The 18,431-nt window shown below is 37.8% G+C and overlaps 1 protein-coding gene across 7 annotated transcripts in view; it reads right to left on the minus strand.

Moving 5' to 3' along the window:
- smoc1 (SPARC related modular calcium binding 1) overlaps window positions 1-18,431 on the minus strand; it is a 56,976-nt gene that overhangs the window by 26,360 nt on the left and 12,185 nt on the right. For 5 of the 7 annotated variants that reach the window (XM_036593522.1, XM_036593520.1, XM_036593516.1 and 2 more), the window contains exons 2-7: window positions 11,956-12,121; window positions 10,908-10,991; window positions 6,582-6,694; window positions 5,161-5,260; window positions 2,822-2,872; window positions 2,122-2,169 (exon numbers count right to left, since the gene is read on the minus strand). In XM_036593522.1, the coding sequence (XP_036449415.1) occupies window positions 2,122-2,169; window positions 2,822-2,872; window positions 5,161-5,260; window positions 6,582-6,694; window positions 10,908-10,991; window positions 11,956-12,121 (562 nt within the window). The remainder of the gene's footprint in view (window positions 1-2,121; window positions 2,170-2,821; window positions 2,873-5,160; window positions 5,261-6,581; window positions 6,695-10,907; window positions 10,992-11,955; window positions 12,122-18,431) is intronic. The other 2 variants (XM_036593524.1, XM_036593523.1) reach the window with 1 other exon arrangement.

The raw sequence follows: 18,431 nt of genomic DNA on the forward strand, positions 1-18,431 counted from the left end.
TGTTGTTGGGAGTGAGCTTTACATTTACAAGAAATAGCAATGGTATATAACGATTAATACCAGCATTTTTGGAGAAATAAAAATGTTCTCCATTTTACATCAGCTGTTATTCTTTCCAAAAACTTCTTACAAATAAAATTCTTAAAATTCTTACAAATAGATACACAGCATTTTGGAATTAAGCATTTCAAAAGTTTATGAATCAGCATTGGTAGATATGTACATGAAAATGTAGGATACTGGCAATGCCCATATCGGTGCATCCACACTTCAGACCATTCTGTTCCAGAGTTATTAAGCAACTTCAAATAGGGCTTCCTATGTCATTTCTGACACTGTATGACATACTATTATTGTGTCCATTTTTTAAGTCTGTAAAGTGTGTCATGCAGTGTCAGAAACCACATAAGCAAGTCTATCTGACCCCTGTGTGGTTTGAGGCAAGTATGTGGTAATTTACACATGATGCTGTTTGGCATAAGCTTTTCATAAGCTACCATTACTTGTTACTTACAATAGCCTTGTGGATCCAGTGCAAAGCTAAATAAGCAAACATTAAACAACAAACATGACTTTTAGCCATTTGACTATGTTTGGGATAAAGGGAAATACTGTAAATTAGAGCAAGCAAGGCTTATTATTCAGTAACAAGCAAGTCTGGACCTGCTGATGATTCCTTACTGTTTAAGGGGGAGCTCAGTGAGACTAGGCTGAGAACAGAAAGTGCTGCATCATCACTGTGTGCCTGGCTGGTAGTGTCATCTGTTTAACGAGCGCTCAGCCACAGCCTTGCTCTGAGAGAACAGCATTATGTAGGCAAAGTGTAACACGATCTGAAAAATGAGAGCCAGAGCCAAACCCTGAGTGCACTTCACAGTCGAAACCCCCCTCAAACACATAGATGCACCCCCTTCTGCCCCCGTGGAGTAAACCTCTGGCCACACTCGCACCCCGCTACACTGCCCCTGGGGCCTGTAAACGACAACCTGGCTTTCCAGAGTTAAGAGCTGAAAGGCTGCATCCCGCTGCCGTTGCTGTTAACGTCTGTATTAGTGGTTTGAGATTTCACTGCTGTGGTGGGGACTGGGGAGGCACTGGCAGTTGTGGCAGAGAAAGGGGAAGGCCTGCAGATCCCAGCCTTTGATCAGAGCTAAGTCTTCACACTGGCTGTAAAACCTAACAACTGGAATATGTTTTCATTGTTTATGGCCCCAAGAAGCCAAGCACCTACTTACAGAAACTCAAGCCTGGAGTCAAGCTTTGACACAAATAAGCTGCTCTTGTCAAATAGGAACAGCATAGCAAGTTGGATAAATTAATGTGACAGGATAAAAGAAAAAAGGCCTCTTTTCCTGCTAGATCACAGCCTACAGTAAACACAGGGAAATTGGTACACTGAAAAAAAAAAGGGGGTCCATTAAAGTTCTTGGTCAATGACTCTCCACTTTAACTTCCCAGTGTTACTGTAACAAATAAATCAGACCAAATACATTTATAGACGCACACACACAGACATGCGCAAACACTCAAACTTACACACACACACACACACACACACATAAAGGCATGCGAATTCACATGAGAACACACTAGGCCCTGGCTGATATATCGGTTAGACGATCACATTGGCTGATACTAAAGTCCCATTGACTTGGTATTGGCTTGGTAAAATTCCTACCAATAAAACCACTTCTGAGGCTGCTTAGCTGATGCTTATTAATACGAGTATATTCATACGCGTGTTTTTTTCTGAAACCAGAAGCTTTGTTTGACAACTGAAACCTGACACTGTGGTCTGAAATCTAAAATGTACAATATATATTATATATATTTTTTTGGTTTTATACACACACACACACACACACATATATATATATATATATATATATATATATATATATATAAAATGTTTACTGATTATCTTTAGCCTCTTACAATCGGTATTAGTCACAAAATGAACACATCAGTCAGGCCCTAATGCACACAGACACACACATGCATACACACTCACACAACACACACAAACACATCTAGTGGCATGCACATAAACATGATCGCATACATCACACATACACACACTCACAGGAATACACAGCACAGGCTCTGAGGATCTCAACTCACCTTTTCTGCCAGAGCTAGGGGGTCCTGGAGGTTTATCAGTTACTGAACCTTTAAAAAGAGAGCACAAGTTTTATAAAGCCCTTAAAATGCAGGATTTACATGGATTATACATTTTGGAAACAGAAACATTGATTAGAAAAGTCCCACATTTGTACAAATTCACATTATGAAGAAGCATGCATACATTCTACTATAGTCAAGAAAAACAATGTTTGTAATATCTGCAATATCATCTGGAACTTGACACAGACAAGACACGAGCAGGCTTAAAAGAAACTGATAGAACAATACAGTTCTTTATATATAACAGACTGTTATGATTCTGCCAATTCCACCAGAGTTCTCTAAAATATGCAATATCATCTGGTTATTTATCAAAGGGGAGAAATGAAAAGGAGCAATAATACATTTTGTCATCAAGATGCTGGACACCTGTCACTTATTCTAGTAATAATACTTATTTTATTCATGATACATAATCTGAGACAAAATACAACACTGAGGAAAACATACTGAGCACAGACAGTTATAATATTTACAGTTACTATGTTCAAGGTCAGCAGTCAGTGGACAGGGATCCAGGTACGTGCAAGCATTCAAGTTGGCATGCATGAATACACCAAATTAGACAGTTACACCAATTAGAATGCGAAGGAGAGAGGAATTTGAATGAAAGGCGATCTGGAATGAAATTTACTACCTGTCAATCCATTTGTCCCAGCATGAGTTCCCATAAATTCACGGAAGTTTCCTGTAAACGTGTGTGAGATGTTTCACTTTTGTTATGATTCATTTCTCTGTTTTTTTGTGACAGGTGTCCATCATTTGAAATAATAGCTGGATTTAATGAACTTACTGGAATGAAAGATCTTAGTTACAGGATTTAGAGCGTAGTTTTAACTAAAGTTGTGAAATACAATATTGTTCTTGGTTCTCAATGTTGATGGAGAATGTCTTCGAGAGCACACATATAAACTGCTGAATGATTCCTTTGCAAGAAACAATAATGAAATTATTGGATCTTATGCAGGAAAGCAGGGTAACAGGTAGACTGAGTTAGAGCTTACTCCAAAACAGCACAACCTGCCACCTTCAAAGTAGTTGGAATACTAAATTTTAAGCAAAAAGCTTTAGAGGTGTCTCTGACCCACAATGTGTGCAAACATCATGAGGTAACACTTTACTGAAGGGCAGCATTTTGTTGTAAAACACCTACATAAGCAGTACATGACAAGTGACCTGTATAGATACACTATATAGACAAAAGTATTGGGACACCCCTCCTAATTATTGAGTTCTGGTGTTTCAGCCACACCCACTGCTAAGAGGTGTATAAAATTAAGCACATAGCCTTGCAGTCTCGACAGACAAACACTGGCAAAAGAGTGGGTCGTACTGAAGAGCTCAATGACTTTAAACATGGCACTGTCATAGGATGCCACCTCTGACACAAGTCAATTTGTGAAATTTCTGTCCTGCTGGATCTGCTCCTGTCAACTGTAAGTGCTATTATTGTGAAATGGAAGCATCTAGGAGAAACAACAGCTTAGCCACAAAGCGGCAGACCATGCAAACTCACAGAGTGGGACTGCAGAATGCTGAAGTACACAGAGCCTCTGTTCAGTCATTCACTGAACAGTTCCAGATTGCCTCTGGATGCAACATCAGCAAAAGAACTGCATGTTAGGAGCTTCACGAAATGGGTAGTGTAAAGTTTGCTGGAGGAGGGATAATGCTATGGGGTTGTTTTTCAGGGGTTGGCCTAGACCCCTTAATTCCAGTGAAGGGAAATCTTAATGCTTCAGCATAACAAGACATTTTGGATGATTGTGTACTTTGAACTTTGTGGGAACAGTTTGGGGAAGGCCCTTTTCTGTTCCAGCATGACTGAGCCCCAGTGTATAAAGCAAGGTCCATAAAGGCATGGCTGGTTGAGTTTGGTGTGGAAGAAGTTGACTGGCCCTCACAGGGCCCTGACCTCAACCCCTTCTGGATGAATGGGCAAAAATTCCCACAGACACTCTCCAAAATCTTGTTGAAAGCTTCCCAGAAGAGTGGAAGCTGTTATAGCTGCAAAGGGGGGAACTTACTCCATATTATTGCCTATGGATTTAGAATGGGATGTCATAAAAGCTGGGGTAATGTGCAGGTGTCCCAAAACTTTTGTTCACATAATGTATTTATAAAGGCTTATTCCCACATGCATCAGCTGTTAAAACACTTGCTGAGGTGAAATGACATCAAAATGGACAAAGGCAGCCTTGGAATAAGCTTTATATAGATTTATGGCAGTTGCTATGAAAGGCTTACGTAGGTGTCCATAGCCTACAGATGCTGCCTTTTCAGTAAAGTGTTACCAATCATGAAGTAGTCCAGAGAATCTGTAGAAGCCTATATCAGTATAAGATATCCCATCACTACAACATGTATAACCACACGGAAAAAAAAGAAACTGGACTAGAAACAGGTGCTCCAATCATAGTGCAATCTGGTTCTGGCAAGGGTCCAGGGTATTATCTTCAGCAGGGAAATTATAGCCATTACAGTAAAGTATTCCCATTCACTTTCACAGAGAACGGCTCCCCTCACTCCAAGCATCTTCCTCGGAAAGCAGTTGCACGTGTGCGTATGTGTGTGTGTCTGATGGTAAAGGGGGTTGGAGGAGAAAAGTTATGGAAAGAAACTCTAGCGTAGGCAGATAGAGAAAAATTGGAGAGAGAAATGGCTGAACATTTTAAGTCCGAGAAAATCCTCCAAGAGATCCATCAGTCCTGGACGCAGCGCACAAACAGAGGACATGTAAAATAAACACAGCAGTAGCTAGACTTTAACAGCTTACTGAGTCAAACAAAGAGCAGAACCTGGAAAAGTCTAATAAGTCTCAAAGTTATGATGCACAGACGCTGCTGCTATGCTACAGCAGACAGAGCATTCAAACACAAATGCAGTAAAATCATCAGTGCTGAATTTAATATAAACTGAATCAAAGCCACTGTGTACACTGTATCCTGTCGTCTATCCACGCACGCACTGGAGTACCTGAGCACACTGGAGTCTTGTTGTGCACCGAGGACCCGCTGACAGGCTTGCCATCTGTGGTCACACACCAGCAGTAGCCTGTAAGAGTGTGGCACTGGACCTGAAAGCACACATACACACAGAGGTGAAGGGAATTCAACACTCTTTAAGCCTTAAGATTCTTCACACTCTTTTTCAAACATGGTTACCTTGGGAACCAAAATTTGAGTGGAGGTGTGACTTTATCTCTTTTTTTTATTTATCATGCATTTTCTTTAACATTCTTTAAAGAAAGATGCAGAAAGGGTTTTTGCATTATGGCATATAAACTACTTTTGGTTTCCCTAAAAAACGTTTCAATAAATGGGATGTGTGAGTGCCATACATCTTTCTAAATAATATATATTCTAGAAGAATTCTAGGAAGAATCCTTCTAGAATATACATTAAAATACATATACATTAAGTTGGTATAGAACCTTTATATAGGTTCTTAAGTCCTTAAAAGTTTCTTCACAATCGAAAATCTCTTTTTTAAAACTTTTTTTTAGGGAACCAAAACTGGTTCTTCTGTGTCATCACTTAAAGAACCTTTGCGGCACCCTTTTTAGAAAAAGCATAGGGCTTTACAATATATTGGCGATTGGCATTATTTGCTGATAAATTGAAAAATATAATAATGATCATTGGTCTTATGTTGAAATTACAGCTGATAATCACAAACTTAGTGCCTCAACACCATCCTACCACTGTAAGACTAAAGGTTCTTCAAATCATTTAAAGGCTCTTTACACACTTAAAAATCTCTTTTTCTAACATGATTTTTTTAATTTTTTAATGAAGCAAATGTGCTAGGCACAAAGAGCTTTTTTAAGAGTGTAATATAAATATGATAATATGGTAAGATTGATAATAGTAGTATAGTAATAGTAAATAGTAGAGTTTTGACTTCTTTCTTATCAGTCATTGTTATTGGTACTGGGCACAAAAAAGTGCTAATTCTTGTTTTAATTATTATCAACAGAAACTGTTTGAAATTCTATATCAGTGCATCCTAGCAAGCTGTCTAGCAGTTCCTACACAAAACTATGTGAAAAATTCTGCTGAAGATGTTCAGCTAAAGAAGAGTAACTTTCAGTGATATGTCTTATTCACCAACAGCTTGTCTGGACCTGGCAAGCCCTGTTTGACAAATTAATACATGAATGGACTGAGTGGCTCTGGCAGGTCTCTAAAGTGAGTTAATGCACACTTTTCCACAAGCATTCTCAAAGTTCACTTATTGATGAGAAATACAGAAAAGCTCCATGTTCCTTGGACTGAGATCAAGGCCCTGAGCGAATCTCAAGTGGCTCATTTCTCCTCCACAAAATACTCTGCGGACTGCACCGTGTTCACTGGTGTCAAAGGTAATCTATAGGACACGCTGATCCAGATACAGACCTGGGCGAATGTCCCATCCTCATTGCACTCTGGGATGAAGATGGACTCCTGGGGTCTTTTGGCCTGCTCCAGAGCCTGGCTCCTCTCCACCCGGCACTTTGACTGGCCCGCGTCTAAAAGACACCAACAGATGGATTTACTCAACGGTCTACAACTCTTATAAGCTGAAAGAAACACATTGGAATGATATCTATATTACAGAAAGACTCCAAATACACACATGATGAATACCCTAGTATGGCAAGTCTGAGGTGTTAAAAAGTGTTGCAGTATTGCACCCAGAAACTGGCAGTTACAAAAATTAGCCATATGCAAAAGTTAAAATTTTATGCACAATATCTATTTATTTGCTAAGGGTAACATACTGGGGAAAAAAGACATCTATTAAATATAAAATACACAAAAAAGAATATTTGCACGGGCAATTTTCTTTTATTTTGATGGTGTGCCGAAAATTTAATTGAATTCAATAAAATACCAAGAAGTTATTAAATGATAAATAATATACTGTAATTATCTTTTTATAGTAATTATTTGATAAGTTAATCTGCTTTGAGACTTGATCAGCGCAATTCAAATATGATGGATTTTGGATGTTAATTCTATTCTCTGTGTTATACAGCTTTTTCAGTCATCTACAGCTCTGTACATCATTCTGGACACATTCAAATTTCTTCATGTTTGACATCTCCCCACAAAGTAGTTGAAACCTATGAAGTTGTTAAGCAAAAGGATCAAATGCCAGCACTTGGCTGCTTAATACATGGTGATGGTAGGTTATTTTGGACAAATAAACAACAGTTAAACCCTGGATCACAATGCTGGAGCACTCCCAGAGTGAGGAGAAGCTAACTACTATAATAGCAGCTAATTTTCACCATTAAACAAACAAGTTCAGCCTTTTACAAACTGCTCACAAATTGGTAGACACACTGAAGGTATGTGTATGTATGTGCCCTAAAAACAAGACATGCACTCACAAACACACACACACACAATCTACACAAGTGAGACACTCATAAATTCATGCATAGAAAGAGAAACAAAGAACTCTTGCTGGACCAGGCGTGTGGAGTGAGTGAGTGGCTAAAAACAGCAGGTTGCAAGAGGCAGCTCTAGACTTGGTTTGGACGTCTACAATTCATCTGACAAGTATGACCATCGTTTTCCTCCTGTAATGATCTAATATATTAGGAGTTTAAAGCTGTAAGAGCTAATTCAGACCAGGAGCAAGGTGGAACTCATTTGGGATGCTCTTGACTGGGTACACTGAAGGATAATTTAAATATAATTTACTACTGCTTCACCAGCAAATATTTCCCATATTACCAGCAACAAGGACTTCTTTTGACAGGCAAAATGTAATTGTCAACACCTCGTCTAAGTCATAGTTCTCACAGTTGCAAGTTTGTAAGGATGTAAAGGATCCAGCTTGAATGAAAAGCTACAAATTGTCATCAAAAAAAGAAATATGTATTTCCATTTTTCTCAACCTTTATTTTTCTACATAATTTGATCAGTACAGCTGCCCCATTACATTGTGTGAACTATGATGATGAATAGACCAATAGAAACACTCAAGAATTACTTGGAATAAAATCTGCATTTTTTTCTTCTTTTTCTGGGAGACTGTATTAGTCCAAACAGTTCTGTTGGACTGCCTAGACCAGTTGCGCTCAAGATGAACTACACTAGAGCACCACGCAGCCACCAATACACCATTAATATGTGAACAAGACCCCCTTTGTCCTCTGAATCTCTAGTGTGATTGGTCTTCTTAAAGCATATACATGATATACACATAATACATAGTATTTTGGAGTGCTTCTATTGGTCTATTATCACTATAACTCATACAGTGTAAAGGACAGGACAACAGCTCTGATCATATTATTTAGAAAAATAAAGATTGAGAAAAATGGAGATATGTGCTTCTGCAGTTAGAATTCAGGAACAAACCTGTGTTCTTCAAACTGTATTCATCTAATCAACATATGAATACCTTCACTGACAAATACGATTCTTTTCCACTGCACCTTGTGTTTGTGTTTATTTGCTTTTATTTGTATTTATTTCAATGTTATATAACAAACCAAATAGTTAGTCTAACAAATATTTAACTTTAGATGCTAGTGGGTGGAGCAGCATGCCTTGAGACATAACAATACTGGTTGGAAGAGGAATTAAATGTTTTAAATCCTAGTTACGCCACTGGTGCTTTGCATGCCGTTTAACTTTCACAACATCTCTCCATCAAGTCTTCATCTCAGAACTAATGTTGCACACAGTATGTGGACCATAAAACATCTTACATTTTTCACTTTGATGGCCTGGCCTGACCCTGTCCAGCCTAAAGCCCATGTACTCCACAGCACACTTACGTGGCCCACATGAAAAAAACCTTCTCACTTATAAGCATACAATTATGAAATCTGATAAATTGTTCTAATCTAACCCTATGTAGCTTATGATTGCATATTTGGTACTTAACTACTTTTGAAACCTCAATTAAAACAATGTTAAAGACAACAACCTTGGAACCTTGTAGATCTGAATTCAGATGCATTTGCTATTTTGATTACAGTTCACCCAAGAGAATACATTCCATTTGCGCTCGCCCGGAAAACATACTTGAGACAGGAAAAAGAAATAAAATAATGTTAGAGGCCTAAAATGCTGATGCATAGCTTTTTCTGCTTTTGGTCTGAAATAGCAATACATTTTGATATTCACTGTCTTTTTATCTAGACAGGCTACTTGAGTCGGTGGCTGTTAAGGGAAAGGCAAGGTGAAGAGCTAAGGAGAGTCAACAATCAGTGGTTCCACTTATTCTTAGGTCTGATGGTACTTATTTGGCTAATTCTGATTTTAATCTAGTACTTTAAGAATGCTTTGTAAATAATGTTTTAGAGATAAAGTGAGATGCGAACCATAGCTTTGAATTCCTTCAATCTTTGGATGAAATTCCTGATATCCAGAGGTCTGCGAGAACATGGTCTGTAAACACTTACATGCATACCAATGGGCATAAAATGAAAACCATGCTCTACTCTGGTAGTTAGCTGTAATTCTCTGGGGACTGCATGTTTCCTCTGATCTAACACGTACATCTGGACACCTGTCTTGTAAAGCCTCAACAGCTGATGTAGATACAGCTTCCTTTGCACTGACATAACCTCACACACCTTCACTCTTAAAAGAAAGATGATTCTTCAAGGGTTCTTTGAGAAAAGAGAATGGTTCTGTTTAGAACCATGAGTTCCGTATAGAATCATTTCATGCTTAATTGGTTCTTTGCATTGTATAAAGGCTTCAGATTGATGGAGAATGTGTTGCATATGGTTCTACATAGCATCAAAAAGGGTTCTTTTGTTGCAACAAGCTTGGCATCACAACAATAGCAGAACCCTTTTTTGGGCTATATGGAACCATTTTCAAAAAGGTGCTATATAGAACCATATACACTCTTAAAAAAAGTTGGTTCTTCAGGGGTACTTTTGTAAAGAAGATGGTTTTATACAGAACCATGAATGCTCAAAGAAACCTTTGCATGATTAATGAATTTGCATCATGAAATGGTTCTTCAGGTTGATAGAGAGTGTGCAGAAGGGTTGTACTATTGTAACAGTGTCAAGTAACAATAGAAGAACCCCTTCTGGTGCTATTTAAAACCCTTGCCAAAAAGGTTCTGTATAGAACCATATACAACACATTCTCCATCAATCTGAAGAACTGCAAAGAACCCTTTAATCATGCTGTGTGTTCATGGTTTTACATAGAGCCATTTTCATTACTAAAGAACTGTTAAAGTGCCAACTTTTTAAAGTGTGTACAACACATTCTCTATTAATCTGAAGAACCATTTCACTATGCAAAGAACCATTTAAGCATGAAATAGTTCTATATAGAACCATGTATAACACATTGTCCGTCAGTCTGAAGAACCATTTCATTCTTTGAGTGTTCATGGTTCTATATAGACTATATAGAACCCTTGAAGAACCATCTTTTTAAGTGAGTACAACACACAAGAACCATTTCACCATGCAAAGAACAATTGAAGCATGAAATAGTCCTATATAGAGCTCATGGTTCTAAATAGAAGCCCTCCCTTTACTAAAGAACCTACCATGATCTGAAGTCCAAGTAAACCCACTGAACTCCACTGAATGTTGCATTTCTTTTGTATCAAGCATTTCAACATAAGAACACTAAACTGAGATCAAGTCTCATTATTTCTTTAAATTCTATTCAGTGTTTTATAAAAGTCAATAAGCAATCTTACTCTGAGAAGTGTGATAAATATGGGTTTAGGTGTGTTCATACCTTTAAGCTCCAGCTCTTTCCCCTCTGAAGACAGTGTCGGAGCAGGAAGCATTGGAGGCTGGTCAATTCGTGGCCAATTTTTACCTTAAATGTATTAAAACAATAAAACCATCAGAGTCTGCAGTTCTGCGTTTAAATAATGTAACATAAATAGTCTCCTAAACTGTAGGCTAATCCAGTAATTAATCTCAAGCCGGTATCTACTATTCAAATGATTAGAAAGGCTGCACAATATATTGTTTTCAAATCATTATCATGATATTGGTATTTAAATAGTAATGCTACAATGCTGCGCTATACAAATGAGCCCTCTAACCAATCACATTGTTTCTTCACTGTGTGCTGTAGGCATTCTGACTAAGGTTACTTTTAAAATGTACAAATTTGGATTATACCTACCTGAATTAGCATTATGGAGAAATATGAAAAAAAAAAACATACATATTATATATTGCTGCTGTCAGAACAAAAGCTTGTATCTCCATTTTTGTCATTTTTAATTTGAAAGGATCCATGGTCCTATACATTGTGTGTAAATTTCATGATAAATGGACCAACAGAAATGACCCAAAATTATTTGGAAAAAAGTCTGGTTCCATTGACTTACATTAAAAGTAGAGTATGTTTTTCCTTCTCCTGTAAAGTTCTCATTTTGGAGATACAAGGTTTTACTCTGACAACAGTGGTATGAATAAAATGGAAGACACTTAAGTACAATCATCCAATATGATGCCTAAATGTTCTGCTCTTCTGGAGTACAATCAAAACGTCATGAATTATTGCATTGAATTATTGCCCAAATCTAAGCAACTGTCAGTTGCTAATTTTTTTTTTTTAACTCATTATCTGCCAATATCATTGTTCATCCCTATTTCTGAACAATCACAACTCCAGATTAGTGTAAGTTGAAATGTGGGCCTACACAGGGTTTAAGGGGTTAATATCCATGAGAACAGATGCTTTCTTGTGCGTAATTGTGAGACTTGAATATGTAGTTACATCTGGGAGAATAACACCCTAAGAAAGCACAATCTGTGTAAATACCCACCTCTGCATCGGCCCCTGTAGGCTAGCGTGAGAGTGCGGTCTTTGCATTTTGCCCTCTGCAGGTCACAGCTAGTATCATAACTGCGTCCATCTGAGCCACACACAGGCTTGCCATGTGTCTTGGAGCAAATGATCGCACACTGGTTCTCTCTGTCTCCAATCAGCCACTGCACATACAGAGCACAGTTAGACAGATAGTTTGATACAGATCACCAAATATGGCCACAATATGTGTATGTGTGTATGTTATTTATTCCTTTTATTACAGCTTCTATTCTTTTCGTGAGACTTGCTTTCAGTTTTTTCAAAGAAAGCTGCTGGGATATTTTCTACACCTCCAAAGTTCAGTCTTCAACGTTGTTATTTAGAAGTACTTTCCCAAACACATTCAATGATGCTGAGGTCTGGGGTGGCCAGTATTTTGTTCTGAGGACATCAAAACCTCCTTTGTTTAATTTGCAGTTTTCTCCTTTTTTCTCTTTCCTTTTCTCAGTCAGGGCTTCTTTATAGCTACACATCCTTTCAGACACACTACATTGAGTGGAAGGATGGACAGAAACACCTGTGGATTTTTTTTTCAGATCTGAAGCAGGGGTGAGGCTTGATTTTCTCCTACTCTCTTAAAAAAGATGGTTCTTCAAGGGTTCTTTAGTAAAGAATATGGTTCTACAAAGAACCATGGACACTCAAAGAACCCTTTGCATGATTAAAGGGTTCTTTGCATCATGACATGGCTCTTTAGATTGAAGGAGAATGTGCTGTATATATGGTTCTATATAGAACCTTTTTGACTGTATAGCACCCAAAAGGGTTCTTCTATTGTTACAAGCTTGACATCATAACAATAGAAGAACCCTTTTCAAAAAGGTTCTAAATAGAACCATCTACAGCACATTCTGAAGACACCCTTCACAATGCAAAGAACCATTTAATCCTGCAGTGCTTTTTTGAGTATTCAAGGTTCTTTATAGGACCATTTTCTTTACTAAAGAACCCTTGAAGAACCATCTTTTTTAAGAGTGTATCCTTCAAAGATAAAAGCTTTGAGTACTGTTTATCTGACAGTGGTTTAGTGGTTTACCAGGCCCATTTGTCCCATTTTCTCTGTATCTTTTAATTATTTAATATATTTAATTATTTTTGTTTTGGAAAAACTGTTTTTTTTTATTTGTTCTTTTGACTTTTCCATTTTTATGCAAGTGGATGATCTTATATCTAATCCTCCTCAGAAATATCTCCTGAAAAATGTGTGCTTAAGGTGGTTTTGACTGGAAATTGAATAAACGAAGGGTGGTTTCTGACTTTTGCACATTACTGTAGCTTTTACACAGGTGTGCAATAAAGGAACAACAGAACACACAAGTACACGCCCCACATGAATGTGGTAATGTCATAAACAGGCCTTCACTGAGGGTATGAATATTGAAATAACAAAGCATGAGGTAGCTGAGCTTTAAAAGACCTTAATGAGTTGCACAGCTTTAAAAGATTTCCAGTAGCAGAAAAATCACTCTCATCCCATCCATGCAACTACCATTTAGATGAATCATGCGTCTGGGAAAAGCTGAAGCAAAATGATGCATAGTGTTATTATGAGTGATGTATTGAGAGTTATCAAAACAAAACAGGAGATTTACTAGCTAGTCAGGCAGTTCTATTAACGTCAGACTCCAACAGAGATGCAGGCTCATATGTTTCACTGATTCACACAGCACGCTTAAACTTTCTCCAACTACAGACAATCCAGCAGCAAGATAAAAGGCTGCAAATCACCCAGAAGACAATAATAATAGCACTTTTCTCTCCTCCAGATTCGTCTTACAGCAAGGCTATCATTCCTTGTAGACTTGTTTTCCTGACAGTAATGACCATATATTGTTTTATTCTTTTCTACTCTCCTGTAGTCACCTCAGAGCCTCAGCGTCCAAACCTCCAGCGTGAAATCCAATCCCACCAACTCTGAGTTGCTGGGGAGAAAGGAGAAAGCGAGAGAGAGGTGGAAACACACTGTACTCATGAGGGGTCAGTGCAGGAGGGTGCTAGCCAGCCAGATTAGCACCACACTAATTTGCTTTGGACCGCTGTCCAGCTGTTAGCTGATCATGCAGCAGGAGTCAAATATAATAGTGAACTCACAGTCCAGCAGGTAGGTCACACTAACATGCACTGGTGGAAGAAAAAACACAAAGCTGACCCTTCCTAACAAGAATTCTGACACACAAACACACACACACTCTCTTCTGGGCACCAAACAGTGCTGAGTGTTGCTTAGTTACTGATCCTCCTTATTTGAAAGCAAATCAGTAAGTACAGATATGCCAGACAGCTTCAGCCAACTTGAAGTATCATCAAAAGAGGATTCATGACCAGTGATAAAGCTGACCACATACAGTACCTACTTCAACAGTACCGACTGAAAACAAGCAAAACATATCACTAATATATTTTCGCTATTGTGACAAAGACTTAATGGTACTTTTATAGGAGGAGCAAAATAAACGTTCTTAACTTTAACGTACGTAAGTAATTCTACATCCTTTCTCTTGGTCTTTGTCATCATGGAACGTGCAGCTGGTGTTTTGAAGTTTATATCTCTCATATTTCTCATTAGTCTCATTACATATTTCTTATTTGTTACTCTGATTGATTGAACCTCTAACAGTAGCATTAAATAACTAGTAGTAAATAACATCCCTGCTAACACAATAGCAGTAAATAACATTGGTTATCAGTGGTTAATCTAAACACTTCTGACCAATGATAGGCTCATCTCTTTTGTTTATTCTATATTCACTGTTGTATAATAATTGTCACATTTATTTATGCGTTCATTTTCATTTTGCTCTTGTTATTGTCATTGTTTTGTTCTGGTGCTGACCAGAGGAGAATGAATTCCCCTTTTGAGTCTTGGTTTCTCTCAAACTTTCTTCCTCTGGCTCTTAGGAAGTATTTTTCTTGCCATTGTTGTCTTTGCTCATCTGGGGCTTGGATCCAGATTTTCTGTAAAGCTGCCTTGTGACAACGCCTGTTGTAAAAAGTGCTAAATACATCTTGAATTGAATTGAAGTCAACCTGAAATGGAAGTAGACCTTTTTATCCTGTTAGTTGATGTCTTCATTTTGAATACTAGGGATGGAATAATACTGATACTTGATCCCTCAGTGTCTGCCCATATAAATCCCAAGGTCAATTCTAACACTATCTAACATAACTACTCAATAGGTGACTATAAATCCTGACACAATTTCACTTTTTACTAAATGGTTTCAGAGCTACAAAAAGTCACAGTGCTCTTTGGCATTGCTTATCTTTAAATAATACTGGCACTAGTACAGAAGCCATAGATTCACCTTTTTGTTACTCATCATTATCATTACATAAGAAATGTCAGATTCATGACGTGTTCTTAAAGTGCAGAATTGTTGGCACCTTTCTGCTCTTGAGTGTGTATAGATTCTGTTCTTACCTAAGAACAAACCCCAAATATCTTTGTGAAAACTGTGTAAGTGGATTTTGAGAAGAAATTTCTTCTTAAGAACGGTTGGTGAATGAGGCCCAGTATGTGTTATGTTGTGATAAAGACATGAATAATTTGAAAGCAATATTCGTTTTGCCCTGATAGTCACATACATATCATGAGAACTCAAGAAAACAAATTATCACAGAGAAATTGTGTAGGAAAAAGCATGCGAATCCATGGTCTTTGAAGGCTTTTGTATTTTAGAGATTTTGCAGTGAGCATTTTTTACTGCCAACACGTTGCTGACCACAGTTAATGTTCATCTACTTACATGCATGTTTGTGTCACATCAGAAATTCTCTATTGTTGATACTGATACTGTAACAGCCAGTATTAGGGCTGATATGGATACAGTATTAGTGCATCAGTATTAACCCATTGATGCCCATTCAACAATCTTTAAATTTCCTAAACTACAGCAGTTTTTAGAACTTCATTAACCACAAATCTGAAAATGAAGCCTGCATTGTTCAAACGATTTGGCTACAGTGTCCGATTGTCTTATTGTACTTTTTCTTTTGTATATATAAATAGGTTAAGCACAATTCATCATATATTTAATATTTAAAATGTTCTCATTTTCCCACAATCTTCGATTGAAGTGTAATGACTTTTACTTTTAGCTTCAAAAAGCTCTTCCCAGTTTTCATTAGCATGACTGTGCACCAGTGGGTGGTGAAAAATAATATCATCCAGTAACACTGTATTCTACCTCCTCTTCCCACCACCTCCACATATCATCATGTGAAAATATTCTGCTGTCTCAGAGACCCTCTCTGATCCCCTATTTCTCTCCAAAATATGCCACTGTACAGACAAAAAAAGTGTTATCATTTCTGATTCACTGGGACTTTAAAATGGTGTAAAAAAAAATCAATGGTATATTTACCACACCATTATGAATAATATTATGTAACCATGGCATAAAGCTACACCCCGGCTAACTGTCCTATGCAGTTATGAGAGATGCTGTATGGGAGCCAAAGCTAGGCCCCTGCTGTCGACATCACATGAAAAATAACGACTGCGATGAATAAACGTAAAACACATATAATTCAAATTAATTTATGGGACACTCCTCTCCACAAACACTGGCTGATTGTTCTGTCTCTAGAGTGGCTCGTAATACCCTCAAGAGTACAAATTTCATCCTCATATGGCTCTTTTTCAACTAAAATAAAAATATGTCAAGAGCAAGGTAAATGTGGTAATGGATATTAAAGTCATCTCTTGGTGAAGTGGGAGCATTCTGTTGAGAGCAGACAAAATAAAACTGAATTACTGCTCCTACGGCAATGGACGGGGGGAAGCACTGCCCGTAATTTCACTCTTAATTTTTATATCTCCTTACTGGCTTCGGTCAAGAGCAGATAAATTAAAAACGTAATGCTAAGGCAACCTGAAAGCCCTGTCTGAGGCCAGCCAAACTGTTTTAGCGAAAGTCTGCCCAGTCTAAACGCTGGGCTATAAATGCAGCATCTGAAGCAAGCTGTTTTAAAAGGTGAGTGAGAACACTGTGAGCTTTCATCTAGTGGGTGATGACTGCTCCTGTTGGTGTGTGAAGGGAGAGAAAGAGAAAGCAGAGGCGCCTTGCACCGACGCAGAGTTGTAAGGCCCCATGGGACCTACAGCTGTCTCTGGTTTACCACAACCAAGACTTTAATTATTACAGTCAACACATGTTGACTATTCTAATGGATAAGAACAATCAACAGGGTGGTGAAACTAAACAAAGTTGTTTGTTTGTCTGCCCTGTCTGTCCTGTGTATCCCATGTTGGCCTGTCTATGTTGGCTTGTCTAATGTCAGTCTGTCTGTGAACACTTACTGTGAGGTGGGAGGGGAGGGAGATTGTTTGAGCTTATCGCTGACTTTTTTTTCTTTGTTTCATCTGTTTTTTTTGGGGGGCGGTCTGCTTGTGGGTAGGGCAGACAGTTACATCACTGCCTGTACTATATCACTCTGTACTTACACAGCTTTGGAGAAAAGAAAGAAAAGTATTATTTGTCCCCGAAGAGGGGGGTGGTAGTGTGGCCAAGGGATATTGGTCTAGGCAAGAGAAAGAAAGAAAAAATGTGTCTCGGAAAAGTAGCAGACTGTGTATCTGATGGTTCTGGTAAGAATGATAAACTAGATATCACTGTTTACCAACAGAAATGCAAATTACAGACAGGCAAGACCCAAATGGAAAAAAAAACACTTTTGGGTCCCTAAAAGAAGACATTTTAGACATGGTTCTTCAGGGATCCAAAAGTAGTTCTTCACTCAAAGAACCTTTGGGGGCACAGACCTTAGATATTTATCAGGATTATATTGTAATCTACTTAAACTCAAGGAATTAATACAGATAGTTATGAGCTAAATGTATAGAAAGTCATCATTTATTAAGTTCTTTGTATTGGGAGGTGTCTGTCCCAAAACCTAACCAGTAAATTTCAACATAATTTTAACATTTTTAACATGTTGTTTTTTTAAATATCTTCTTGATTTCTTTTTAAGTTGAAAGATTTAGATTTATCATGAGTTTATTTTTAAACAAACACACCAAAAAAATTAAAAATACCGCCCTATGTTTTCATGTCACTACCAAAACAATAAGAACTTTAGTCCATAGGCGGAGCCTTATTTTAGCCACACCCCTGCATTTTAGAGCAGGAAGTGAGACTACATCCCAACCCTGTGTCCCCAAGTCTCAAAATCACTGTGAAACGATAAGATTTTTCACAACTGAAACACACATTTTCTGTAATTAATTTTCATGAAAGATATGATGATTTTAACTGTGTTCAGCTGTGTTTGCTAGTTATGTAGTGTCATATGTATTAGTTAAAATTGTCACTATCGAAACAGTCACTAGTGAAACGTCGGTTAAAGTTTCATAGAATTTATTAATATATTGGTATTGACAAAATGTAAAGTTCAATCATTTATTTTAATAAAATAAACTTTCCTTGAGGT

This window comes from Colossoma macropomum, unplaced genomic scaffold (genome assembly GCF_904425465.1).
Source record: "Colossoma macropomum unplaced genomic scaffold, Colossoma_macropomum, whole genome shotgun sequence".
Classification (NCBI taxonomy): domain Eukaryota; kingdom Metazoa; phylum Chordata; class Actinopteri; order Characiformes; family Serrasalmidae; genus Colossoma; species Colossoma macropomum.